At 39.1% G+C, this 20,675-nt stretch overlaps 1 protein-coding gene across 1 annotated transcript in view; it reads right to left on the reverse strand.

The window, feature by feature from the left end:
- The window catches only part of EYS (eyes shut homolog), a 1,472,707-nt gene that overhangs the window by 15,639 nt on the left and 1,436,393 nt on the right, over positions 1 to 20,675 (reverse strand). The window contains 2 exon segments of the mRNA XM_044387239.3: positions 16,832 to 16,911; positions 16,913 to 16,999. Coding sequence (XP_044243174.2) covers positions 16,832 to 16,911; positions 16,913 to 16,999 — 167 coding nt within the window.

Below are 20,675 nucleotides of genomic sequence, written 5' to 3' on the forward strand. Positions count from 1 at the left end.
ATTATTTATTTTTTGGGTGTTGATTTTGATGAGTTTTTTTAATAGATTCTGGATACTGGCCCTTTATCCAGTATGTCATTTGCAAATATCTTCTCCCATTCCATCAGATGCCTTTTAGTTTTGTTGATTGTTTCTTTCACCATGCAGTAGCTTTTCATTTTGGTGAGGTCCCAATAGTTTATTTCTGCTTTTGTCTCCCTTGCCTCTAGAGATATGTCTGGTAAGAAATTGCTGTGGCCAAGGTCAAATAGGTTACTTTCTGTTTTCTCCTTAGGATTTTTATGGTTTCCTCTCTTACATTTAGGTTTTTCATCCATTTTGAATTTATTTTTGTGTATGGTGTAAGAAAGTGGTCCAGTTTCATTTTTCTGCATGTTGCTGTCTGGATGTCCCAACACCATTTGTTGAAGAGACTGTCTTTTTTCCATTGGGTATTCTTTCCTGTTTTGTCAGATTAGTTGGCCATATAGTTGTGGGTCCATTTCTGGGTTCTCTATTCTGTCCTATTGATCTATGTGTTTGTTTTTGTGCCAGTACCATACTGTCTTGATGATTATGGCCTTGTAATACAGCTTGAAGTCCAGAATTGTGATGCCTCCAGCTTTGGTTTTCTTTTTCAACATTATTTTGGCTATTCAGTATCTTTTCTGGTTCCATACAAATTTTAGGATTGTTTGTTCTAGTTCTGTGAAAAATACTGATGTTATTTTGATCAGGATTGTATTGAATATGTACATTGCTTTGGGTAGTATAGGCATTTTAAAAATAATTTTTATAATAATATTTTTTATTATATTATGTTAGTCACCATACAGTACATCCCTGGTTTTTGATGTAAAGTTCCATGATTCATTAGTTGCGTATAACACCCAGTGCACCATGCAATATGTGCCCTCCTTACTACCTATCACCAGCCTATCCCATTCCCCGCCCCGAAGCCCTCAGTTTGTTTTTCAGAGTCCATAGTCTCTCATGCTTCATTCCCCCTTCTGATTACCCCCCTTTCTTTATCCCTTTCTTCTCCTACTGATCTTCCTACTTCTTATGTTCCGTAGATGAGTGAAGCCATATGATAATTGTCTTTCTCTGCTTGACTTATTTCACTTAGCATTATCTCCTCCAGTCCCGTCCATGTAGCAGCAAATGTTGAGAAATCATTCTTTTTGAGAGCTGAGTAATATTCCATTGTATATATGGACCACAACTTCTTAATCCAGTCATCTGTTGAAGGGCACCTTGGCTCCTTCCACGATTTAGCTATTGTGGACATTGCTGCTATGAACATTGGGGTGCATATGGCCCTTCTCTTCACTACGTCTGTATCTTTGGGGTAAATACCCAGTAGTGCAATTGCTGGATCATAGGGTAGCTCTATTTTTAACTTTTTAAGGGACCTCCACACTGTTTTCCAGAGTGGCTGTACCAACTTGCATTCCCACCAACAATGTAGGAGGGACCCCCTTTCTCCACATCCTCTCCAGCAATTGTTGTTTCTTGCCTTGTCAATTTTTGCCATTCTAACTGGCGTAAGGTGGTATCTCAGTGTGGTTTTGATTTGAATTTCCCTGATGGCTAATGATTTTGAACATTTTTTCATGTGTCTGTTAGCCATTTGTATGTCTTCATTGGAAAAGTATCTGTTCATATCTTCTGCCCACTTTATGATTTATTTATTTGTTTCTTGTGTATTGAGTTTGAGAAGTTCTTTGTAGATCTTGGATACTAGTCTTTTATCTGTAGTGTCATTTGCAAATATCTTCTCCCATTCCGTGGGCTGCCTCTTAGTTTTTTTGACTGTTTCCTTGGCTGTGCAGAAGCTTTTTATCTTGATGAAGTCCCACAAGTTCATTTTTTCTTTGTTTCTCTTGCCTTTGGAGATGTGTCATGAAAAAGTTGCTGTGGCTGATGTCGTAGAGGTTGCTGCCTATGCTCTCCTCTAGGATTTTGATGGATTCCTGTCTCACATCGAGGTCTTTCATCCATTTAGAGTTTATCTTTGTGTATGGTCTGAGAGAGTGGTCAAGTTTCATTCTTTTGCATGTAGCTGTCCAATTTTCCCAGCACCATTTACTGAAGAGACTGTCTTTTTTCCACTGGATGTTTTTTCCTGGTTTATCAAAGATTAGTTGCCCAAAGAGCCGAGGGTCCATTTCTGGGTTCTCTATTCTGTTCCATGGGTCTATGTGTCTGTTTTTGTGCCAGTACCATGCTGTCTTTGTGATCACAGCTTTGTAGTACAGCTTGAAATCTGGCATTGTGATGCCCCAGCTTTGTTTTTCCTTTTTAACAATTCCTTGGCTATTCGGGGCCTTTTCTGGTTCCACACAAATTTAAGGGCTGTTTGTTCCAGTTCTTTGAAAAATGTCATTGTATTTTGATCGGGATAGCATTGAAAGTGTAGATTGCTCTGGGTAGCATGGACATTTAAACTATGTTAATTCTTCCGATCCATGAGCATGGAATATTTTTTCATCTTTTTGTGTCTTCTTCAATGTCTTTCAAGAGTGATTTGTAGTTTCTAGAATATAGATCCTTTACATCTCTGGTTAAGTTAATTCCCAGATAATGTATGATTTTTGGTGCTATTGTAAATGGAATGGATTCCCTAATTTCTCTTTCTTCAGTCTCATTGTTCGTGTATAGAAATGCAACTGATTTTTCAGCATTGATTTTGTATCCCACCACATTACTGAATTGCTCTATAACTTCTAGTAGTTTGGGGGTGGGGTCTTTTGGGTTTTCCATATAGAGTATCATGTCATCTGCAAGGAGAGACAGTTTGACTTCTTTTTTGCTGATTTGGGTACCTTTTATCCCTTTTTGTTGTCTGATTGCTGTTGCGAGGACTTCTAGTACTATGTTGAATAATAATGGCGAGAGTGGGCATCCTTGTCGTGTTCCTGATCTTAAGGGAAAGGCTTCCAGCTTTTCCCCATTGAGAATGATATTTGCTGTAGGCTTTTCATAGATGGTTTTTATGAGATTGAGGAATGTACCCTCTATCCCTACACTCTGACGTGTTTTAATCAGGAAAGGATGCTGTATTTTGTCAAATGCTTTTTCTGCATCTATTGAGAGGATATGATTCTTGACTTTTTTCTTGTTGATATAATTGATCACACTGATAGATTTGTGAATGTTGAACCACCCTTGCATCCCAGGGATGAATCCCACTTGGTCATGATGGATAATCCTTTTAATGTACTGTTGGATCCTATTGGCTAGGTTCTTGTTGAGAATTTTGCTGTCCATATTCATCAGGGATATCTGTCTGTAATTCTCCTTTTTGATGGGGTCTTTGCCTGGCTTGGGGATCAAGGTAATATTGGCCTCATAGAATGAGTTTGGTAGTTTTCCTTCTGTTTCTATTTTTTGAAACAGCTTTAGGAGAATAGGTATTATTTCTTTTTTGAATGTTTGGTAGAATTCCCTGGGGAATCCATCAGGCTCTGGAGTTTTGTTTTTTGGAAGGTTTTTAATCACTGCTTCAATCTCTTCATAATTAATTGGTCTGTTTAAAAAATCAGTTTCTTCCTGTTTCAGTCTTGGTAGTTTATAGGTTTCCAGGAAGGCCTCCATCTCTTCCAGGTTGCTTAATTTATTGGCATAAAGCTGTTGATAAAAGTTTCTAATGATTCTTCCTATTTCATTGGTGTTGGTTGTGACCTCTCCCTTTTCATTCATAATTTTATTAATTTGGCTCTGTTCTCTATTCTTTTGGATAAGTCTTGCCAGTGGCTTATCTATTTTATTTATTCTTTTAAAGAACCAGCTTCTAGTTCTGTCGATCTGCTCTACTGTGCTCCTGGTTTCAAATTCATTGATCTCTGCTCTAATCTTGATTAACTGCTTTCTCGTGCGTGGATTAGGCCTGTTCTTCTGTTGCTGTTCCAGCTTCTTGAGGTGAGAATATAAAAACTGCATTTTAGATTTTTCTATTCTTTTGAGTGAGGCTTGGATGGCTATGTATTTTCCCCTTAGGACTGCCTTTGCAGTGTCCCATAGGTTTTGGACCATTGTGTTTTCATTCTTGTTGGTCTCCATAAATTGTTTAAATAGATTTTTGATTTCCTGGTTTATCGAATCATTCTTGAGCAGGATGGTTCGTAGTTTCCAAGTGTTTGAGTTTCTTCCGAATTTTTCCTTGTGATTGAGTTTCAATTTCAAAGCATTGTGGTCTGAGAATATGCAGGGGATAAGTTCAGTCTTTTGGTATTGGTTGAGACCTGTTTTGTGACCCAGAACATGTTCTATTCTGGAGAATGTTCCATGGGCATTAGAATAGAATGAGTATTCTTTTGTTCTTGGGTATAGTGTTCTATATATATCTATGAGGTCCATCTGGTCTAGTATGGCATTCAAAGCTCTGGTTTCTTTGTTGATTTTCTGCTTAGGTGATCTATCTATTACTGATAGTGGAGTGTTGAGGTCCCCTACTATTAATTTATTTTTATCTATATGTCTCTTTATTCTGGTTAAGAGTTGGCTTGTGTATCTTGCTGCTCCCCTGTTGGGGGCATAGATATTTATAATTGTCATATTCACTTGTTGGATACATCCTTTAAGAATAATATAGTGCCCTTCTGTATCTCTAACTATAGTCTTTAGTTTAAAATCCAACCTGTCTGATATGAGAATTGCTACCCCAGCTTTCTTTTGACGTCCATTGGCGTGAAAGATGGTATTCCATCCCTTTACTTTCAGTCTGGATGTATCTTTAGGTTCAAAATGAGTCTCTTGTAGATAGCAAATGGATGGGTCATGTCTTTTTATCCAATCTGCAACCCTGTGAGATTTTATGGGAGCATTTAGGCCATTCACATTGAGAGTGATTATGGAGAGATATGATTTTAATGATGTCATGTTGCCTGTAAAGTCTTTGTTTCTATAGATTGTAACTTTCTGTTCTGTATCACATTTGGGGCCTTTTTACTTTTATAGAACCCCCCTTAATATCTCTTGTAGGGCTGGTTTCGTGGGTATGAAATTGGTCAGTGACTGGCGATTCTGGAAGGTCCTTATCTCTCCATCAATTCTGAATGACAGCCTTGCTGGATAGAGGATACTTGGCTGCATGTTTTTCTCTGAAAGATTTAAAAAATGCCCCCACAACCTTTCTCTCATTCCAGGTCTGTTTAGACAGGTCTGACATAATCCTGATACTTTTGCCTTAGTACGTGAGAAATTTCTTTGCCCTGGCTGCTTTCAATACTGTATCCTTGGATCTAATATTTGCGAAATGCACTATGACATGATGTGGCGTAGGTTTGTTGTGGTTGAGCTTGGGAGGGGTCCTCTCTGCCTCTTGGACACGAATGCTTGTTTCCTTTGCTAGATTAGGGAAGTTTTCAGCTACAATTTGTTCAAATATCTCTTCTAGATATTTGTTCAAATATCTCTCTTTTTCTCCACCCCCTCGGGGATGCTGATGATTCTGACATTGGAAATTAAAAATGCTATGAATCAAATGCAGTCAAAACTAGATGCTCTGATGGCCAGGGTAAATGAGGCAGAAGAACGAATCAACGAATCGGAGGATGAGATGGTAGAAGAGAAAGATAAAACAGAAACTTGGCTCAAAAAAATCCAATCTCAAGAATGTAGGTTACGGGAGATTACTGACTCAATGAAACGTTCCAATGTCAGAATCTTGAAAAAATTCCCCTTTTTAGTGGGGTCTTTGTCTGGTTTTGGAATCAAGGTAATGCTGGCTTTGTAGAATGAGTTTGGAAGTATTCCTTCCATTTCAATTTTTTGGAACAGCTTCAGAAGAACAGGTACTAATTCTTCTTTAAATGTTTGGTAGAATTCCCATGGGAAGTCATTAGGGCCTGGACTCTTGTTTGTTGGCAGAAATTGGATTATTGTTTGATATGATTTCTTTGCTCCTTATGGGTCTGTTTAAATTTTCTGTTTCTTCCTGTTTAGTTTTGGTAGTTCATATGTTTCTAGGAATTTATCCAGTTCTTCCAGATTGCCCAACTGGGAGAGAATGTTCCCCCTACTGGAACATATTTGGAAGAGGGTATATTGCCTCTCCGGACAAAAGGGCCCCTGGGTGCCATTGCATGCCCATTCAACAGCAGGGGACAGAGGCGTACACAGAGGGCATATAACCTGGTAGCAGCTTTTCACTCCGCTTCACTATAGACTCCTGGAACCTACATAGGCAATGACTGCTTTTCTGGGACAAAACAGTGAGCGTGGCCTCTGGGGTTGAGGAGTGGGTCCATGCCTTGCTGGGTCCTTCAAGGTTTGGAGTTTTGAATCTCAGCCACTGGCCAGAGATAAAGCACAGGAAAACTGTGGTGCCAGGTATGCTGATGGCCCAGTCACAGGTTAAGGGCAGGGATCTGACAAAAGCCTAGGACACAGAAAGGGAGATTTGTTCACTTTTCCCACTTTTCCATGAGGGCCTCCCAAACAGCAGTGGCCACGAGTTCCCCAGCCCTACCAGTCTCTCCACAATTATGGCCTGGGTACTGTAGCTTCTCAACTGGCCTCTAGAATTCTCACAGAGGTATGATGGTCCATTTGTTGTTATTAAATTGGTGTCTGTTGGTGGAAAGAGAGCTTGTTGCTTCCTATTCTGCCATTTTATTAACCTACATCTCTGCTTTAAATGCATAAATTTCTCTTAAAACCTAAAGCTCTGCAAGATTCCCCTCATGTATTAAAAATTTCATCACCTCCTTATCTTGGATGCAGCAACTTTAAACATTTTTTTCTTTATTTTTAAAAATTTTTATTTATTTGAGAGAGAGAGAGAAAGAAAGAGCATGCATGAGCAGAGAGAGGGGCAGAGGCAGAGGGAGAGGGAGAAGCAGACACCTCGCTGAGCAGGGAGCCTGACACGGGGCTCAATCCCAGAACCTTGAGATCATGACCTAAGTCAAAGGCAGATGCTTAAGCAACTGAGTCACCCAGGTGTCCCTCCACCCCCTTTTTAAAAACACACCTCTAATCACTCTAAATTGAACAAGTCCCATTGAAGGTTGTTTTACTACCAAATGTTTCTGTTTTTAGCAGTGACCTCAAGATTTCTAAAATAAATTACTCTAATTCCCAGAACACTGTTTCTCATGATGGACTCAAAGTGTAGTTTACTTAATAAGCAAATAGTTCTCAATCTCCACATCATATAAGCCTGTGAGGTTAAACAAATATTCCTCACGGATGCATATCTGCTGTGTTCTCAAGAAATTATAGATTTAGGGCTATCCATTTTATATTTTCAATTTCATTATGTTTAATGCAAAAGATTTTGATTTTAGTCAAAGCTCTTCTACCATAGCTATGTTTTATTCAGTTAGGAAAGACAATGAGATAAAAATAATTTAAGACTTTTTATAGTATTTATTAATTATTTGCCTTTAAGGTCTATGGATAAGTACATATGACTTCAATGTAGCTTCTTAACTTGTTAGAATCTAATGAATAGAAGTAACTTTTTCCCCCATCCTTAACTATGTGAAGTCTTAAGTATTTAGTTTTCCATCTCAACTTAAGCAGCTGGACAAATTTTAGGTTAACTAAGTACACACCTTGTTATTGTAGCGAGAATGGAAGCTAAACATCCTTTCTCTTTGTTGGATTATTACTAGAGTCTACTGGGAGTTGTGTGAACGAGCAATTGAACCTGTTGGCTAATTGCTAGCAGAAGGAATGGTTAAGTATCAATTATCAAAAAAACAAAATCGTCCCTTTAGGCAGACTTTCTTTAGCACCCATATGGATAATGCTGAATAACACCATTTAATTGCTTAACTCATTTAGTTATTTGGGTGGCGATTTGGTTCTAAATGATCTTTGGAGGCCCATCAAGATGGAGTGTTGCTTAAAAATTAATTATTCTATAAAATCACAAGATTGTTTTATGATACTTAGCGACATCTGGTGATTCCTGCTATCAAAATCTAGGATGAGGTGCTTTACTCCATGTTTTTTGGAGCAGAATTTGGGCATTTGAACTGATGCCAAGTTAAACTTTTTAACTTTCACATGAAAACATCAGCTTTGTCACTTATTCATAAATCTAAAAAAAAAGCATGTAAATGAAATAAAGCATGTAATGACATATAATTCAATTAATAACCAGAATACCTAGACTTTTTACAGAGATCTTAATTTTTAATATTTTGCTATGCCTTGACTGTCAAAAACTTAGCTGACACAATTTATATCCAAAAGTAATGGTTTAAAGAAAATGTTAAATAACTATTTGTCAGGACTACTATTTACCCCAGCAACGTGCCACATCATTAGAAATCTACTTTATTCATTTAGCTTTGACATATCTATATGGAACTATGACTTTTTATTCTTCCCCTAGCTTTTAGCGTGTGTCAGTATAAGAAATGACCACATACATAATGTCTCTTCATTTTCTAGAAAATTGTCATCAAATATATATATTGCTATTGATTGATTGATTGATGTTTGAATAATCATCATCCACTTCACAAATGTTAATCAAACACCATCCATGTGAAAGGCACACCCTGCAGCTCAGTAAGTGTTCCCTGATGACTTTTTAATCCATTGTGCCTTACATCGGTCTCTTCCTTTCTATTCTCAGAGGTATTTCAATAATTTAGATTTTATCTGGCATAAGTTTCCTTTTCAGATGAAGAAATTTACTCACGTTAGCAAGTGCCTCCTTCTGTTCTTCTGCATGCTTTCCTACAGGGGCTCTCACTCTTAGGAAAGCTACCTTACCACCCCATAAGAGTCTATCCAAATCTTACCTATGCGTTGATACCTAATTTAAATCCATTGCTTTCTACTGCCTATTCAGGCCTTAGTACCGGGTAATAATGCACATATTGTGTCATTGTTTAGCAATTAAAGCAGTTAATTCTTCCTCTTTTCTCTGAACTGTGATTTAAATTATATATTTTGATTTGATTTTCACAGACTTCTGCCTGGTCTCCACTTAAATCATTGGCTCTTTGAAAGGAGGGACAACACTATCTGACAGTGCTTTGGATCTCTTCATGTGGCCTGAGTGGCTTCTCAATAAATATATTTTTAAAATAATTTAATAATCAGCTATATTCTATAGAGAATGAGTTTTTAAAACATATTTTATTTGGTCATTTTGAAAAGTTTATGTCTACCATGTTGACCATAATGGTTTGAAATATTTTTAAACATCTTTTACACAAGAAAACTACTGTCTTTTCAAACTAGGAGGTTTAAAATATTTTAACTTAAGAATCTATTTAAAACTAACCCATATTTGAAAAACAGAATTGATCAAAATGTCTATGTGGACCTGGCTTGCATTTAACACAAGTGTAATCTAATACTTTTTTCTTTCTTTGTAGGAGGGGGTTGATTATTTATGGAGCACTTCTTGTGTGCCAGGCACTGTGCTAGCCTCTTGACTTCAGTGACTCCTCATCATAGACTTTCTGAGGGTATGTTAGGAGACTTTTAGCCAATTCTGCCTCTCAGACCAGACGGCTTTCCTGACCGTTTGCCGTGCCATATTCCTTGGTCACTAGAATATCGTGGTACAGGAATGTTTGCTTTTAAAATTTTCTAACATAAATTACACAGATTTTAAAAAAAGAAGAAAATGAAATAATATTTTGCAATCTTGTATCTTTCATGATCATGAAACTTGTAGTTGCTTGTCACTTTCCAATATTGCTATTAGAAACTAGAGGGAGCCTGTCTCTTAGTTCCCCAAATTCGAAAGCAAAGTTTGTGGTTGGATCCTATAGCTGTCATTCATTTCAAATTAAAAGATGGGCAAACCTGCCTCAGGGGAAGAGGCAACCAAGCCCTGTCCATAGAAATTGTAAGCAAACTTTTTTTCCCCTGCCTTCCTAAGGTGGGGGGACAGGGTTTACGTTTCAACACGCGAAACATTTCAAGGGAGGAAACAGTAGTAGTAGCAGCAAATTTAATGTGAATGCTTTTTGTTCATTACTTAATGTCATCTTGAATAGAAAATAAAAAGGACTTTGTTGAAGAAAAACCTTTTATAGATTTCTGTCTCTTAAGAGTTTTTAACCTTTCCCTCCTACCTTATAAAAATTAGTAATCATTACTAATGGGCCCTCCTGGGATTTTGGCCAAAAATTTCCCCCACACAGAAATTTCAACATATTCTCTTTTCACACTTGAGAAGCCCGATGTTCAGGAAAGTTACTCGCCTAAAGTCCAAGGTTATGAAAAAGCAGTTGTGTCTGCTTCTTTCTACTAAGATTCACCAGCAGCGTCTCTTCTTTTAGACACTTGAAAAGCTTATGTTCATATAGACCTTGGAATTGTTACATATAATTCACTTTCTCACTGAGTTTCATTTACGATTTAGCCGGTTGTATTGGGGAACCCAGAAAGAAGACTAAAGGACTAAAATGTGTGTTCCTGGGAATTATAGCTAGTTCCTATCTGGTTTTAACAAGTATTATAAACTCATAGAGATAGAGGATTAGTATATATGTAACCACATCCTTACTAATTATCAAGATGGGATTGAAAGTAGGGGAAATAAGACTAAAATTCATGTTTTTTTCTATGAAGAAATCTTGTAAATTATCTACTCTATTCTCACATAGCTAAATGCACCTGGAAAGGAGCATCTGAAAATAAGGCAAACATTCCTGAAATTGCCATCTGTAAGTGCTGTGGACCCTTTATTATCAAGAAAACCAAAGACTTGGCAGGAAAGCATCCCGAGTCAGGAAGGCTTGAAGAACTGAACTTCTCCATTAGCTTGAATTAATTTCAATAAAATCTCGAGCTAGGTGGACCATAAAGTATCCTTTGCATCGAGATTCTCTAAGTAGCTTGCACATTTGCCTGTTTCATTCAAAATGCCAGCATGTGAGTGGGTTTCTCTACCTTAGGGAATGAGAAATGAGTGGAGAAAAATCGCACTGGGGATGGAAGGAATGTAAGAAAAATGGAAACATTTTCAATCTCTTCCAGGCTAAAAAGTTAAAAACACACATATTATAGAATCTCATTTGGCTAAATGTCAAAATATGCAATAACTAAAATTTAATGGTATAAAAATATTCCAAGAAAAAGGCAATTTACCAATAATGTGGGAAAAATAAATCGAGAGGAGAGATTTTATGATTCAGTAAGGGTTATATGCATAGTTGTAAACCATAGATTCTAACAGGAAATGCAGCTACAACAGAAAAAAAGAGCAAACGAACAAGCTTTGAGTGTATGAGAAAAGAAACTGGGCATATTGTCTGTCTTGCAAAAGAATTGTAAACCAGAGTTCTGCTAGAAATAGAATATTTTAATGACTAAACTGGATTGCAAAATATTTACCCTAGCCTGTTATTTCTTTTTAGGTTAAGATCAATAGTCCTGTGAACTGTCAAACCCAGATGCCATTGCTTGCTGACCACCCTTCTGCAGCTTCAGTTTAATTTTTAAAGCCGGGTTAGGGCCCTTGGGTGTTTAAAAAAACACACATCTGAACTGGTTCCTGGGCCAGACACTGTGAACACTGGATTCCTGCACTTCTGGAACTAGGCTCAGATATTTTGAATCATTTTTGGTGGCCGTGACCCTGAAAGCCATCCAATTCAAGTGGTCTGTTGATATTTTCCTTACCACAGCACCATACCTCAGTGGAATTCCTAAGGAATTTGGGGTGAGGCCATAGTGAGAAGAAAAGATATACCAGTCAGGAATTCTCCTCTTGTCCTTAAATGCATTTTTCTGTCAGCTATAGGTAAATGTTTTAAGGGACTTGAAAGATCACTTTTCCCCCATCAGTCAGACATCTTAAGAGTAAGGGATAGACAAAGTCAAATTTCACCACTTAAATTGTAACACTGGGATAGAAAATTTCCCCCAGCCACCCTCTTCTCAGATACGTACATACACTTAAAAATACGTAAGACTACTTAAAATACTGGGACGGAGGCATTTTATTAACCAGTTCTGCGTGCCACAGGATGCACCGGTTTCCACTTATTTCATTTGACTGGTAGTTTTCATATTTTGATTATGAAGTATAAACAATAGAGTGTCCTGGGAAACTCACTGGATTGGCAGTGTGAAGGCTTAAATTCTTAGTCCCACTAACCCAGAGTTTTGATTTTGACCTCTTTCAACATAGAAGAGTTGGGATTAAGTGACTTTTAAGGTTCCTTTCAATCCTAGCCTTTGATGACTCACTTAAATACCTAGTTTTGAAGTTATTTGAATTTTAATGATTATACTGCCCTTTTATTAGGTTTTCCTGGATAACTGGAGTATGATTGTTGTTGATAGATATGTTATCTCTACATCGTTAGTTCTTATGCTATATTTAGTTATGGAGTGCCTATTATAAGGGACTGCTAAGATCTAGAAAGAGAGTGTTAGTGCACTCACTGATGATCTGCTGTGTTTATATTTATTAACTAATTATTAAGCAACTACTAATAATTGGATGGAGAATCCAGAAACTTGATTCTGAAACTTTGGTACATTATTTAATTTCTCTGAGCATTAGTCTCCTCATTTATAAACTGATACTCTTGGACTGGAAGATGATTGGTAATTTCCCATGATTCTACACTCCTAGAACTCCCTATACCAAGATGTATATTTAGTTCATAATACAGTTGAATTATTTTCTTAAGAGTGTTTGTCTGAGTTTGGGATCTTGAGAACAAGAGGAGAAAATAATCCTCTATATTTTATAGCACTTCATACTTAATAAAGAACTTTTATATACATTACCTTCTATGAATTTTGTAAGGTAGGGAAAGTCATACTTATTATATCAGTGAGGGTCCTGGCAGTGAACAGGTGGTATGCTCATATAGGGTAGTTTGAAGATAAGGGAATGAAAATACCGTTTACAAAGATGTGGGCAGGGTTTAGGGAAACTACAGGAGACAGGGTGTTGCCCTGCGGTTAGTCTCAATGGGAAGCTGTTTCCACTCCTAGGCCTAAAGCTGGGGTAGGTGAGGATCTCTGAACAGTCCTTGGGTAAAGGTAAATTTTGGTGACCTAGTGGCAAGGAATCTAGGGAAATAAATACTCTGTCTTGCTCTCCTGTCCTCTGATTGCCTGTTGGTGACTTCCTTGGCTAAACTCAATTGGAGGCAGACTGAGGGGAGCCCATTGCTGCAATCCTCTGAGAGGGCCTCAGGAGTACAGAGTGGGGGGGGGGTGAGAGTAGAACCAGGAAGTGTGGGGGGGACAGATGGAAAATAGGTGGCACACTTAGTATTGCCGCTTTACAGATAATGAAATCGAGGCTCAGAGACTTAAAGGACAAAGCAGCAATGAAATCACTAGTTACCAGAAACATTAGAATGCAAGTTTTCTGCTTCTTAGACTCCTTCTTACAGTCTTCACAGGCTTCTTATTTTGTTAGCATGACGTTAAAATTCTTTACCATGTTTTCCAAGACTCTCTATGATCTGCCTTCTGCTTGCCTTTCCAAATTCATCTTTAATCCCATCTCCCATTCTGGGAATACTGGCTGCCTTTCTCTCCATCAAATATGTAATATTGGGGCGCCTGGGTGGCACAACGGTTAAGTGTCTTCCTTCGGCTCAGGGCGTGATCCCGGTGTTCTGGGATCGAGCCCCACGTCAGGCTCTTCCGCTATGAGCCTGCTTCTTCCTCTCCCACTCCCCCTGCTTGTGTTCCCTCTCTTGCTGGCTGTCTCTATCTCTGTCGAATAAATAAATAAAATCTTTAAAAAAATATGTAATATTATTATCCTGTTGCCAGGTTTAGCCTCTGCCTAGAGGACTTGTCCCACATGCCTTCACGCATGGCTAATTCTCAGTAGATGTCAGCTCAAATGCCCCTATTTACAGAGTCCTTTCCTGATCATCCCAACTAAAATGTACTCTTCCAGTGAGTTTTTTATTGCCTCTTTCTCTTTATTTCCTTTCTGGCATTAACTCAATCTGTATTTTTCCTCACTGATTGGTGGATATGGTGTTTGCCTGTCTCCTCCTATGGAGGCAGGGCAGCTGTCCGTCTTCTTCAGGGAGTTCCCAGCACTTGGACTGGAAGCAGTAAACGATCTTAATACATTAGTGAATACTCCATATTATAAGCTGTGCTCCAAGGGAAGGAGAGAAGAACAAAGGTTACTAATGCTTGGCTGTATTTCGAGGCAAGTGACACCCTATCACCATCCCTCCCCTCTCCAGCATCATTAGGTCTGCCAATCAATTGCATCCTGTTCTTGTCATTCAGAGATTATAAACATGAGTTTTGATTCTCGTTGGTGGTGGGGCTTATTTACAAGAAAGATGGTCATAAAACCCGGTAGGTGTGAAAGCTGTAAGTAGGGGGTTCCATGCACAGTCAAATTAATTTTCCTTCTAAGACTTAAGGTTTCTTGGAATGGGGAAGTAGAAAGGAAGAAGGGAAAAGAGGACTTATTAGTTAGACATTTGTGAGTTTAAGGTTGCTGGTAGTGAATTCATTGATGATTTTTATACCAGTTTATAAGTACAATGAAGGTGAATTGAATCCCAGGTATTTCTTCTACATCCTAGGTGCCCATAACTGAGTAGAAATTATGAGGCCTCAACGATGGTACTGGTTATGTTGCCAACTGGGAACAAGCTGTCTGGGAATAAGAAAAATGCAGCCATTGGCAAGATGCAGGAGTGCACTGCAGCCTGGTTTCAGACGCCCGGGTGCTATCTGCTCTTTATTTTGCTGTCACCATTTCTCTCTTTCTCTATCTATCTATCATCTGTCTATCATCTGTCATCTCTAGCTGCCATCTCCCTATATAATCTATTTATATACATACCAGTATCATTTATTTACACACACACACACACAAATTCTGGTTAATCCCCCAGGTTTTCATCATTTGAGCTCTTAAGCTTCAAAAATCTAGCTTGCATTATTGTTATAGTCACTAGCCCTATGTTAAATTGTCCTATTATTTCTTTCAGTTGCTAATAGCTATCTTTTTGGGAGTAACAGAGGCGCACCATCTTGGTAAAATTTTGAGTACTTTGCTGTTCACTATAGTCAAGACCTATTTCTTGAAAACTATTACAATCAGTTTTTATTATGTTAGAACCAGTAAGTTGAAACATATATACCAGATTTTTTTCCTCTGCACTATATGATGGGTGATGGAGATTCAACAATGATAAACACACCACTGCCCTCAGCTCGCTGACAGAGAACTCAGGAAGGCTTCCCTAAAGAAGTGAGGTCTGAGTTGGAATCTGAAGGAAAAATAAGTGTTCACTGAGTGTGGAGGGGAAGATGAGAACATTGTAGGCAGAGGAAAGAGTATGAGAAAAATCCCAATTCCAAGATGGAATGTGGCATATTCCAGGAACTAAGAACTGCCATTTTTTAAAGATCAAGATCTGTCTCTAATGTCGTTATGAAAAAGACTGATTTTCATAATAAGCCAGACACAAAACTCTGTCTCATTATTTCACAGTCACACCTTATGACATGATTAAAATTCCTGTCACTAAATCACTAGTATTTTAAACCTCCAATGTCTCCCATTTATCAACACTTTTGACTTTTGGAGGAGTTAAACACACATAGAGTCTCAAAGAATATAGGAGAAAAAAATGTTTGCATTAGTGTATTTGAAAAAGTGACGTGAGAGAGATTAAGTTTGTTCTCACCACACATACACGACATTCACAGTAGCCCCCGGAAATTATGTAAAGGTGCATCGAACCCAGTTGGTGATTGGCTCCTGTACTCCTACACTAGCCTCTGTTCCCACACAAAGTAGAGGCTACAGCTCTACCTTCCAGATGGAGGGTGGGGGGGAGAGAGTAATAGTAGATCACCCCGTCTCAGGAGCCAGGAGATAGCAGGTAAAACTCCATGACCCCCTATTTTCTGGCTTAATCTCTTGAGATTCCTTAACCACGAGTTTCTTGGATTCCCTGCCACTGTTCTGAAGTCCCAGCCGGCCCCAAGACCCAGAATCATCCCTACTGATACTTAAACTGGAAAGGACAGCAGCCAGCAGGTGGCGGCAAACTGAAGCAGAGGCAGGACCCACTTGGATTGTGCCCCTGGATCCTGACTGGCTGGGCGGGGGCGGCTTCACGCAGGCCATTCCATCAGCGCTAGAGTAACACAACTGTGCCTGTTACACAGCTGAAGTTTTAGGACTCTGAGCATGGTGTTATGGAGGTCTTCTTTTATACGAATTTTGCTGTGATTTTTAGAACTACATGATATATGACAAAATGAAATCTGAAGCATTGATTTTTTGGAAGATGCAGAACTTGAGACATTCAACAGCATATGCTTTCCTGATTTTCTCCATAGACTCATGTTACAATGTCCCCCTTTAGACCTTGTGTTGGTGGTCACTGTTCACCTTAGGGATTCTCTTGCTCGAGGGTTCCCAGAGCTTTAGCAGAGGATTGTGGTGTGATTGAGGAGATTTGCGGATGGCAGCGTTTTATTACCCCTCTCATCAATCTTGCCTGTAAGGGCAGGGATAGGGTAAGGTGGTCAGGGAAGTTATAGGAGGAGACGGAAGCATGAAATGTAGCATGGAGTTCTCGCTTGCAGTTTGGGGATGAGAGGCAGCAGAGAACCGCATTCCTTCTCCTGCCAGTGTTAGCTGAGTGGTAGTCCATGAAGACGAGTTTATGCTATTAGGCTACAAGGAGCACAGCAGAGAAATGACTTTGGCTCACCTCTATTTATGATGGCTCGAACAACACTGCCCTATTCCGCCCACTCCTTCCCACCCTGTAGAGTGCTTGTACTGTGGCGGAAATACAGATCTGACGCAAGTTGAGGATTACTATATATTTTTCATTTTACTTTTCCAAAAGGAAACTTAATTTGTGAACAATCAAAACATGAAATTCTGCCTTACCTTGTTCACAGATTCCAGTGGTTTCCAGAGGACAATAACAGGTGTATCCATGAGGCAATGAAACACAAGTTGCTCCTTTCTACAGTGGTGGGAGGGTCATGTTCAGGGTCACAGGTGGAAATGGTCTCTGTGCAGAATTCTCCTTTCCACCCAGTGGGACAGTCACAGCTGTAGGTTGAGTAAGAAGGTCACACAAGCACTTGAACAGAGATGCATATACACTTGCTGATGTTAACTTGGCGGTTTTGACCAAGGTTCCCAGATAGAAAAGATTTTGTACATCAAAGTGAATTGTGATTCAAACTACCAAGAGCTAACCTGTTGAAGTGAGAGCTGATAACTGATTATAGGATTACTGGACTCCACATAAAAAAATTAAAAGGGGTTCAGCACATGGAACTTGGAGACTTCAGAGAATCACCTCTTTGGACAAAACAGCACTGGAAGTCCCTCTCCCTGCCTGACATCACCACCAAGGGAGAGGCTGTGAACAGAGTCGCTGCCTCCTAACCTTGAGCCTACACGAAAGAAATCCAGCTTGATCCTTGCTCCCTCACCTTGGTGGACACGTAGGTCCAGCTCCTGGGGCTGCAAAAGGAACTGTGAACCCCTCCAGAAGCGAGGCAAATGGTAGTGAATGCCAGGGATGGGTGTGGCACTCTCAGTTAGGACCAGCTCGGGGACAGACAGAAGGGATCTTGCCCAGAGGGTATCCTGGTGGCTGAAGAGACCTCAGCAGTGAGAGGCAGTTAGTATGGGGCTGGGGCAGAATCAGAGAGCTCACGGGGACATCCCATTTTGAAACAGACTGTCTGGATTTAGAGAGTGATATTGCGGGCAGCCCAACAGGAGAGCAATGGACCCACTAAATGTAGAGATGCCAGATAAAATGTAAGGCATCTGATTAAGTCCGAACGTCAGATAGACGATGAGTAATTTTTCAGTATGTCCCACGCAATGTTTGAATTTCAGATAAGCAACATTTGAGATATACTAAAAATTATTTGTTGCCTATCTGGAATTCAAATTTATCTGGGTGTCTTGTATTCCCCCCACCCCCGCAAATCTTGCAAACCTATATACCAAGGGCATATGAGAGAAAGGGTTACTTTTCATCCCTGCCAGGCCCAGGGAACACTAAACCATCAGACAATGTCAAGGACGTCCATTCCAGGACATGGTGTGTGGCGCCGAGGCAGAAACCACTGGCCTGGGAAAAGGCCGCAGGAGCAGATCACAGCTCTTCAGAGACCTGCTGCTCACGTGGTCAGCCCTGGCTGAGTCTAGGCCAACAGTCATGGAAAGTGAAGTGTTGTTAGTATTTTGAAGTGGCCCCTTTGAATTAATGAGCTGAAAGTGTATTTGCAAATTGAAGCGTCTATTAGTTAAGCTGAAGCAGAAAATTCAACGGACCCCCCATGTTTTAATCCGGGTCCAAGAAAAGGATAACTCCTAAGCAGGTTTAAACAGACAGTGAGAAACAAAAATAAATTTACTTTATGAATACATCCACGAGTCCAGAGTCAAGCTGATTTGGCCTCAGTTCATTACAATGGTTTTTACTTCATGGCAAACTACAGACACCGACGACATCAACAGCACTGCTGGGGTTGTTGAAAGCATCACCGATAGTATAATTCCTAAAGTGAGCAAGTCAAGATAAGACAGGTAGAAAACAGAAATATCTTCAGTTCTCTTTTTTCTTTAGGCTGGAAGAATCCTCACAGACTCTGAGGATTCAAGGCAGCTCCTGCAGTCCGCACTACGTTTCAACCAGTCCATGACGATATCGGTCAGTATCAACACGGGGCACATTATATGCCACGTGGAGGGGGAAGTGAGGACAATGAACACCCTTTCTACAAACATTATTAACCACCTTTATCACTTTATAGAAACATTAGGGAAGATTAAACCAAAAGAAGAAAATCAAAATCACTTGTAACTTCTGACCATGGTGAGGCTGACATTTTTTTAGCACTTGGCATGTATCTTTCCACTACTTCCTATAAGCAAATTTTAACATTCAAAATGCTGAGAAAATTGGATATTTACATGTAAAAGAATGAAACTAGACTCCTATTTTAACCACTTAAAAAATTAAAAACGGATTAAAGAACTAAATGTAAGACCTGAAACTGTAAAACTCCTAGAAGAAAACAGAGTTTTTAGTTTTCCTTTTCTTAAAACATTATATAAATGTAGTGATACTAACTGCCTTTCATTCAGGATTACATTTTTGGGATTCAGCCATGTTGAAGCATGGAGCCACTGCCTTAACTGTCAATACCATATAACCTGATGAACAGAAGTCCCTATCTTTTGTGTAGTTGAAATTTCAACGTTTTCTTTTATGGTTTGCATTTTTAATGACTTATTTAAGAAAGCTTTCCTTATTTCGAGGTCAGAAAATTATTATGTTGTCTCCTCGGATTATAATTTTTTCCTTTTACATTTAAGTCTTAATACATCTGAAATTATTTTTTGTGTTGGGTGTGGGGTTAGAGATCCAATTCCAGTTTTCCATATGGATGACCAATAGTTTCAGTTCTCTGCATTGACGAGTTCATCCTTTTCCACTCATGAGCCCTGTCCACGGGTGCACTGTCCTGTCTCTCTCTATCCTGTTCCATCAGTCTGTCTAACCTTGTGCCAAGGCTCCCGCTGTCTTAATTTTTCCTGTTTTCTAATAGGTCCTGGTAACTAGAACGGCAACCTCTGCTATCTGGTCTCTCTGTTCGGGAGTGTCCTGGCTGTTCTTAGCTCTTTGCTCTTGTACGTCTTCCCCTTCAGATTAATCCCAAGTTCAAGACAGGCACATTTCCTTGCTTTCTCCTTGGCTAAAATAAGGTTCACTTTTCTTTTGTTCTTACACTGACTGTGTGGCTTTTAGGAGTCCCAGGCCTCTGAGGAGTCTGCTGTTAGGTCCCCTACCTCAGGCAGTCTGTAGCCTTAAAGCAGGTCCCCTGTAACTTGTGCAGCCTTTAAAGGGTAAGTTCATACACGCTTCGCGTTTTAGCAGGAACTCAGGGCAAAAGTCAACTTTGATGCTTACTTTCGAGAGTCTTGTCTTCGTTTCATTTGGAATCTTAGATGTGTTGTTTTCACTTCAGGTAACAGTGTTCTGAATGTATACACTTTATATTTTATTCGGATTTCAACGTTTTTATTTGGGAAGGTCATTCAAGATGTATAATCCCCCATAGTTCCCCAAACAGAACTCCTTATTGTACAGTCATTAACGTCTCTTCCACAACCTCACATTCAAGGGTTGAATGTTGTTTCACTGAACTGATAGGATATACTTTATTCTTACAGTTTCTTGTGGGATATTATGTTTCTAATTTTCTACTGTCTACGAACAACAGTGGTAAAACTCTTGTAGTTAAATCTCTGTGCACATCTTGACCATTTCCTTTGCATAAATTTAAATATCATCATGACTTCTAGGCTTCGGACACATAGTCCAGCCTGCCCTCCATAATAACTGTACCAATTTACATTCCCATCATCTGTGAATGAGAATGCTCCTAAAATAACAGATGTGTATATACTCAAAAATACGAAATATTGTATAGGCTTCTTGTTCTTTATTGACCCAGTAATTATTTCTTCAAATAAAATGATTTAGTGTTTGCCTATAATATTTACCAGAAACAGATTCATTTTAAACTCCTATATTTTCCTATATTATTTGGCAGTCTAATCATATTTATGCCTCACCAAAATTTATTTTATCAACTTAAATTTTTTTTTTTTTCTTTAGTATTTACTATGCGTGCCTCACTGTCGTAGGTCATAAGGGACGGGCAGATGTGTAAGGAGTGAGCTCTGGCCTCGGCGC

This window comes from Ursus arctos, unplaced genomic scaffold (genome assembly GCF_023065955.2).
Source record: "Ursus arctos isolate Adak ecotype North America unplaced genomic scaffold, UrsArc2.0 scaffold_29, whole genome shotgun sequence".
NCBI lineage: Eukaryota > Metazoa > Chordata > Mammalia > Carnivora > Ursidae > Ursus > Ursus arctos.